We start from the raw sequence: 7,843 nt of genomic DNA, 5'->3' as shown, positions 1-7,843 counted from the left end.
AGAGAGAGAGAGAGAGAAGCGTGAGAAGAGTGAGAGAGAAAGAGAGCGAGAGAGGCAAAGGAGGAGAGAAAGGTTGAATGTCAGGCCAAGAGGTCAGAAGGCTGTAGAGTTTTAAAAGTTGTGAGGACTACACATCATGCCGTCACTCAGTCAGGAGGTTCGCTTCAAGGAACATGTATCCGATTCAAATAAACATATCCTACCAACAAGTGAATGACCAAACATCATCCCTCCTAACAATATCCAAACATCCAACCCAAAATCATCAGCTTTTGTTACCAAAATACCATCCCTCATAACGCAAAAAAAACAAAAAAACAAAAAAACAAAAAAACAAAAAAAACAAAAAAAATCCACACAAGTCATAAATCATTCATAGCCTTCCCTCACGGCAACCTAACCCCATCCCGTCCTTCCACCTCAACAATCCCTTCCTTCCCCCTGTAAAGATATTTTACCTTGAGAACCTTCCTTCTCCCCGGCGCCGGGTCCCACCAGCCCAACAGCCTACTCTTCCTCGTCCCCCTAGGAATAACCAACCGCCCCTCATCATCCACCAACGCAGCCAACGCAATCGTCACATCAGCCACTTCTTCGGGCGGCGCCCCGCGCACGCCATATTTGGCACTAAGAATCACCAATCCGCCCTTGGCGCGCTGCGCCGCCTGCCTGGGCTCAACACCCGTCGCGAGGACGGCAGTAAGCGAATCTGCCTCTGCCCGACGCCGCGCAATATAGCTCTGGATCTTCTTCTCCTTCTCAGCGGCCGACTTCGCATTCCCGTTCTGCGACCGCAGATGCTGTTTATAAAACTCCCAGGCTGCGCAGGCGACAAACGGGAAGAGAGAAGCCCAGAAGAGGAGGCGCGTAGCCCATGAACGGGCGCGCGGCGCACGCGTGGCGAGCAGGAAAGGCAAGCTGACGCGCCGACCGAGACGCGAGAAATAGAGCGAGAGGTGGAGGTTGCTTGGGGAGAGGCCGAGTTCGAGACCGGCTTTGGAGAAGCGCCCGATGCGCTTTAGAGCGCGGAAGGCGAGGAAGAAGTCACGGTGGATGGTGCCGGCGAGCTCGACCTCGGCGCGGATGCCCGAGTTAGCGTGGCGGGAGGAGGAAGATTTCTTATTAGAGGGGAAGAGGTTAGCGAAGAGGTCGATGCCGTAGCGCAGGTAGGCGGCGGCGTTGCCGCGGGTGAAGCCTGTCGAGATGGTCCACGACTCGCCGTGGTCTCCGTCGTCGAGGTCGTGCTCGAGCGCTGAGACATTCCTTCCGTGACGATGGGTCAGGGCATGACCGTTGGTAAGGCCGAGATCGTGTCTGCCAAAGGCGTAGCCGATCTCGAGGGTTGGAGGGTTGAGGAAAACGTCGGCCATGGGCAGGGCGCTTCCGGCGTATTTCGAGACCGTGTGCAGCTCCCTGCAGTCGCCCCCGCGCCAGTACCTCCAGTCGCCGGCGTCTGCGATCACGAAGGCGGTTCCGTGGCCGATCTCCGTGTGAGCCGCCAAGCCTACGGTAGGGAGCACTTCGCCATGGCGATGGAGAGGCTGGTGAACAGCCATCTCGAGATGCACGGGCTCATCGTGGTCCTCGATGGCGATCGGATGGCTGACACGCAGAATAGCTGCCCGATGAGGCAGCACCTCGATTTCCGGCTCGACGACCAGGTCGGGAATACCCTTAAAAATGCGGTCCTGCCGCCACTTGGCTTCTTGACGAACCGACACGCCCAGCACCGGAAGGAACCGCGACGCGAGCAGCTGTTCGATGTGTCTCCGACCGTGAACAGAGGGACCAGGCGGCTGGTAACGATCCAGGACCCGGGGAGCGGCATGGTAGGCTTCATCCAGCAGGCCGTGAGCCCCGGCCTCGATGGCCACTGTTGGCGTGTTGAAGCGAACAGGGACATTGTCATCCTCCTTGAAGAAATACCAGGCGAACCGCGCAGCACGCTCGACCCGCTCCTTCAGCTGAGGAACCTCGTACTCGACAGACCTGCGAAGCGAGAAATCCAGGACTTCCAAGGTGCCGCCATGATGGCCTCCGTGATGGTCATCATGTGCTTTCTTCAGAGTTAGGAAAGAGGCAGCATCGACTCGCAAACCGAGATCCGTGACGTCGGTTTCCTGGGGACGGGTAAGCTCCAGGTACTGCTCCTTGAGCCTTCTGTCGTAGGCCTCGAGGCTGTTTTCCGAGCCGGAACCTTCGTCAGAACTCTCCTCGTCGAGTTCAGACCCCGCTTCCTTGGCCCCGGAAAGATCATAGCCTAGTCGACGGCCGGGGTTCGAAAGGGTATCATAAGCAGCTTCCGTGAGGCCCTGGTAGTACGCCGCAGTGCCCTGCAGATGAGGAGGCTGCTTCGACGCCGCCAGCGCTTCGGTGACCCGGCGGGCGGCATCGCGGACCTGGCCCGGGGACAAGGCGGCGGTGTTGCTGGCGGGCAGACACAGCAGCTCGTAGTAGTTGCGCAGCTCAGAGGCGCCGAGGGGATAGGTCGGGGCCAGGGCGGCCTGGGAAGAGGTCACGATGACGGGGGCGTCCGGATCTTCATCGCCTTGCACGGTATCCGACACAACGGTGGCGCGCTCGGCGATGGACGAGGCGTCATCGAAGCCGAACTCGAACTCGCGCTTGGTCATTGCGAACGACTCGGCCAGCGAGTAGCGCGACTCAGTTGGCCGCAGACGGGGGTTGCGGATGGAGCCGGCGCCAGCGCGGGACCGTAATGTGGATGGAGCTGAAGAGGCAGCATCATCAACATCGCGGTCGCGGTCGCGATCACGGTCTCTGTGGCTGTCTCGTTCGCTTCCCCTTTCCCCGTCTCTATCTCTGTCACGGTCACGATCCCTGTCGCGATCTCTGTCGCGGTCTCGTTCTCGGCGAGAGACCGACGAGGGAGCGAGAGTGGACGATGGATAGCGGCGCGACCTCCCGTCCATTGGCGCGATTGGCAATCGCTAAAAAGCTATTGCTCAGCGGATCAAGAGTCGACTGGAGAACATGAAGGCGGCCGTGAGAGCGGTGTCCAGATTCAGGGAGCCCAGGGAGAGGCGTCGGTTGCTCTGTAAGCGCTGTAAGCATAATATCGACGGGGATATCGACGGGGTTACGGGTTACCGGCTACGGGGTTGGATAATGGGATAATGGGTGGCAGGGGCTGCGGCGCATGCAACGCTGCGCTAGAAGTTGGCGAGAGGCTGGGGGTGGGGTTGGTTGAGAGGGGAACATAGTTGATGTCTCACACAAGGGGGTTGAAACAAATAATTCGAAATGAGAGAGAAACTCAATTCAAGCCATCAATTGATTGTTTTCCTGATGATATTAAGATGAATTGAAATTGAGAGAAGGAAGCTTCGTGAAAGTTGGGTTGCGTTGTGCTGGCCAGCTTAGCGTCCGTAATATGGTGTAAGTCAACAAACAGTACACATCATGGGTTGGAACACAGAAAAATTATTTTTTTTTAAAAAAAATAAAAGAATTACAAAAATTTAAAATTAGATAGGTATAAATTCGAGAAACCCCCATTGGATAGAATTGACCCCGCTCTTTCTCAGCAAGCAAGGAAACAACTGAAGCATCGCGACTTCTACGAAACGTACACTTAAGAGCTTGAACAAAAGTTGACCACTCACTTGGAAGGTGGTGAGGATCAGCCCATGCAAACAATCGATAAGCCTTATCGGCTCCTTATCAGCTGATCATACACCCAGACCGCGTGAACCCTGCACCTTGCTCGACTTTGCGCTGCCAGGGCCAGGGCCAATTCACTCCTTGTTTTCGATCCACCCACCAGACGCACGCCTGAGCCTGAGGTTGCAGGCCAAATTCTGATCTTACCTGCTGGTCACTGGTGCCATGCTGCTCAGCCTGCCCACTGCCGTCTGCCCCGCACTGACCTCTCTGGCGCACTCTCTGCTGGCCTACCACGCCGTTCAACATCACGCATCATCTTCATCGTCACCGTCGCCGCCGATCACCTGCATCGCAAATCTCAACCACTCCACTCCCGCAACCTCCGTCGCCAACGGCACCGCCGTCGACCCTGTCGGCTATTTCAACTCTTCTGCACACCCTTTCCCACATCACGTTCCTCGCGGCCCCGACCGCGCAGCCGCCAAGATGGTGTCCATGGCTCGCGTCTACGCCGACGTCAACCAGAACATGCCCCGGAGCTACTGGGACTATGACAGCGTTAACATCGGTGCGTACATTGCTGTTGCTTTTTAAACCTACGTATCCCGCTAACTGCCCAGGCTGGGGCGTGCTCGAAAACTACGAGGTCGTCCGCAAGATCGGCCGCGGCAAGTACTCGGAAGTGTTTGAGGGCATCAACGTGGTCAACTACCAGAAGTGCGTCATCAAGGTGCTCAAGCCGGTCAAGAAGAAGAAGATCAAGCGCGAGATCAAGATCCTTCAGAACCTGGCCGGCGGCCCCAACATCGTCGCCCTGCTGGACGTCGTGCGCGATGCCCAGAGTAAGACTCCGTCGCTCATCTTCGAGTACATCAACAACACCGACTTCCGCACGCTCTACCCCAAGTTCAACGACATCGACGTGCGCTACTACATCTACGAGCTGCTCAAGGCCCTCGATTACTGCCACTCTAAGGGCATCATGCACCGCGACGTCAAGCCTCACAACGTTATGATCGACCATGAGCAGAAGAAGGTATCCTCTCTCGCTCTCGTTCTTTTTTTTTTTTTGTTTTTTTGTTTTTTTTTTGGCTAGGAGAATGCTTAAATCATCGCTAACGTTTGGCAGTTGCGGCTCATCGATTGGGGTCTCGCCGAGTTCTACCACCCGGGCACCGAGTACAACGTGCGCGTGGCGTCACGCTACTTCAAGGGACCCGAGCTGCTGGTCGACTTCCAGGAGTATGACTACAGTCTGGACATGTGGAGCCTGGGCGCCATGTTCGCGAGTATGATCTTCCGCAAAGAGCCCTTCTTCCACGGCAACAGCAACACAGACCAGCTGGTAAAGATCGCCAAGGTGCTCGGCACCGACGACCTGTTCGACTACCTGGACAAGTACGACATCGAGCTGGATGCCCAGTACGACGATATCCTCGGCCGCTTCCAGAAGAAGCCCTGGCACAGCTTCGTCAACGCCGAGAACCAGCGTTTCGTCAGTAATGAAGCGATCGACTTTCTCGACAAGCTGCTGCGTTATGACCATGCTGTACGTCCTTCCCCCAAATTTTTTCTTCCATCTTTTTCTGTTGATGCCCATACTGACCCTTCCCAGGAACGCCTGACCGCCAAGGAAGCCATGGCCCACCCCTACTTCGCCCCGATCCGCGACCCCGAGATCCTGCGCGCCTATCTCGACGGTACTCTGACACAAACACAGTTCTGAGCTCGCCTCCGATAACGATCATGTCTTATGTTTGTTCGCAACTGATGAGCCGAGGCCCTGTTATTTTGTCTCAGCGAGTGAGTGCAGAAATGAGACAGAATTATCACCGGCCCACGAAGTCCTGCAGATAGCTATCAAACAAGTCAACAATGTACGGATCATCATCAACCAGCAGCCTACCTCTGTTTTCATGGAATGATTACCCCTGTTCGGAGAAAGGCTGGATAGAGCTTGGCGTTGTGAAAGTAGAAGACAAACAGACGATCAAAGAAGATTCAGGGCACGGTCACCCTTTTCACTTAATGAACTTTCAATCAAAACTCCTCGGAGTTTCGAAAAATCCCCGTGTCATACATCTATTTCTTTTTTTTCTCGGTTTTTCACCTCCCTTCTCCAGTCGCATTCAGTCAGGACTGAGAAGCTGTATGAGGACGAAAAGTGTGGGATCCAAAACTGACGCATTTTATGCCATGGAATGCATAGGTAGGTGGCGAGTGAGAGTGGAAGGCTGATGGTGTGTGTTGGAGGGAGGGAAATGAGGTGTACAGAGACAGACAGAGAGAGAGAGAGAGAGAGAGAAAGAGAGAGAGAGAGAGAGAGAGAGAGAGAGAGAGAGAGAGAGAGAGTAGAGGAGAGGAGAGATAGGAGAGAGAGGAGAGAGAGNGNGAGAGAGAGAGAGGGCTATGAGGATGGATGATGGATGAGCAGGGTGAGGATAAACATGCCAGCATTGCATGGTTTCTATCAAACATGGATGGTCATGATTTGGTCATGATGGCTTAATCAATCCCCCTTTCTGTCTTCCTGTATAACTTTGGTCATTGTCATTGGTAGGGTAGCTAGCGATCAATGGATGGATGGTTAAGCGCAGTTGCGAGTCTATATAAAACCAAGGCGAGTTTGTTGGATTTGGTGACATAGACATCTGTGTTGGGTCATTAGTCATTGAAACAAAGTACCCGATGATGGTCGGTCGGGTACCGTTCCCGAGATAAAAAAATGTGCGCATGCTCCTCATCCATACCCGAGACACACCCAACATTTAGTAAACAACTGGGAAGAAGATTCTGAGCGGCACTGGAAGATTGGTTCATACATTACACCATTGCAATGCATCCATCGGAACTGTGGCACTCCCAAGTTAAAACCGCCAAATTTTGATCTGGACTCTTCTATCCATACCACTATACAATCCTTTATCGTTACCCTTCTGATCAAGCATTCGTTCCATCACCCTACCAGTAGACATTTCATTGCTACTCTGAACCTTAAACTCCCACCGCTGTTTCAACATGATAAGGCAGGCAAGGCAAGCAGGCAAGCAAGCAAGCAAGCAAGCAGGCAGGCAGGCAGGCAGGCAGGCAGGCAGGCAGGTAGGTAGGTAGGCTCACAGGCAACTAAAACAAAACCCTCTTCCACACCTAAACCCTCCCTCTCCACACCTCCTCATCGTGCCTCCCGGCGTCTGCACCATCTCACCTTCACCAGCTCCCTCTTCAGTCATGAGCATCACCATTCTAGGGGCGGTAGGCGTCTCCGTGACGAACTTGTTCGCTGTCGTAGACTCCGTTGCTGCGCTCCCCTCCCCTGTATTGGCTACGGTTATTCCAGACTTGGAGGGGGTCTCTACTCCAGAGTTGTTGTTCTGGTTGTTGCGGTTGCTGCTACTGCTGCTGGCGGTGGTGATAGGGGGAGAGGAAGGAGGGACAGTTGCCTGCCCAACCCCCAACGAACTCCTCGCAACAACCCTCGCCAACCTAACCCCCGCCTTCCTCTTCGACGGACTCTCCCGCCAACTGCGCATCGGTGATATTACAGTAGCAGGGATGGCCAGCTCATCTTCATCGTCGGCCGCCCAGACATTATTCACACTTCCTGGATTGGGCCTCTTAGCAGAAGACGCGAGTGACAAAAGCGACAACTTCTTGCCGGAGAGTTGCTTCTTTGACGTCGCAACCGTATGTTTGTGCTTGCTGACATGGGACTCCGTCGAACTCGACACTAGTCTAGTACGACTGGATGAGACTGAGGGGCAGAAACGGGGCGTGGTTTTGCCGCCGGCCGGGGGAAGCTTCTTAGAAGTGTTGACTGGGGTGACGGGAACGGGAGAAATGGCCTTGGGACGGAGGGGTTTGAGGGTGAGGAGGGATTGTTTGGTGGGTGAGAGCACTTCGGGCACATTTTTTTCGTCGAGAGGGACAGGGAGGGCGGAGTCGGGGAAGTCACCGGCTGGTGTTGGTTGGAATTCGGTACCTATTGACGGCGATGTCGCCTCAGAGACGTCAGGAAGGGGTTGCTTCGTGCTCTTGGAGGACGACCTCTTGCGCGAGGTACTCCTCTTCGGTTTTTCGGCCAGCCCATCGGCATTCGGTGTCTTCGGAGGCACCTCCGCTTCATCGCGAGTCGCATCTTTACCCTCATCAACCCCCACATCCTCAACCTCCTCCAACAACCCCCAAGCTCAGGTGACCCCTCCCTCCCTCCCCCCCC

The 7,843-nt window shown here is 55.0% G+C and overlaps 2 protein-coding genes and 1 pseudogene across 3 annotated transcripts in view; 1 reads left to right on the top strand and 2 right to left on the bottom strand.

Moving 5' to 3' along the window:
- Positions 1 to 386: 386 nt before the first annotated feature.
- CTHT_0060520 (uncharacterized protein) lies at positions 387 to 2,933 on the bottom strand (the record flags this gene model as incomplete). Its single annotated transcript, XM_006696305.1, has 1 exon — positions 387 to 2,933. The coding sequence occupies one exon, from the start codon at positions 2,931 to 2,933 to the stop codon at positions 387 to 389; it is 2,547 nt and encodes an 848-aa protein (XP_006696368.1).
- A 916-nt stretch (positions 2,934 to 3,849) lies between these two features.
- Positions 3,850 to 5,353, top strand: CTHT_0060510 (casein kinase II subunit alpha CK II-like protein; the record flags this gene model as incomplete). The annotated part of the gene is made up of 4 exons (XM_006696304.1): positions 3,850 to 4,195; positions 4,248 to 4,681; positions 4,757 to 5,176; positions 5,243 to 5,353. The coding sequence occupies 4 exons, from the start codon at positions 3,850 to 3,852 to the stop codon at positions 5,351 to 5,353; spliced, it is 1,311 nt and encodes a 436-aa protein (XP_006696367.1).
- Positions 5,354 to 6,192: 839 nt separating this feature from the next.
- Positions 6,193 to 7,843, bottom strand: part of CTHT_0060500 — a pseudogene marked incomplete at both ends in the record, with an annotated part of 3,782 nt that continues 2,131 nt past the window's right edge. The window contains 2 exons of the mRNA in view: positions 6,193 to 6,278; positions 6,833 to 7,796. Of these exons, the coding sequence occupies positions 6,193 to 6,278; positions 6,833 to 7,796 (1,050 nt within the window). The remainder of the gene's footprint in view (positions 6,279 to 6,832; positions 7,797 to 7,843) is intronic.

This window comes from Thermochaetoides thermophila, assembly GCF_000221225.1.
Source record: "Thermochaetoides thermophila DSM 1495 unplaced genomic scaffold scf7180000011821, whole genome shotgun sequence".
In the NCBI taxonomy this organism is placed as follows: domain Eukaryota; kingdom Fungi; phylum Ascomycota; class Sordariomycetes; order Sordariales; family Chaetomiaceae; genus Thermochaetoides; species Thermochaetoides thermophila.
The sequence above is the reverse complement of the archived record's forward strand: the minus strand, read 5'-3'. Positions and strand labels throughout refer to the sequence as shown.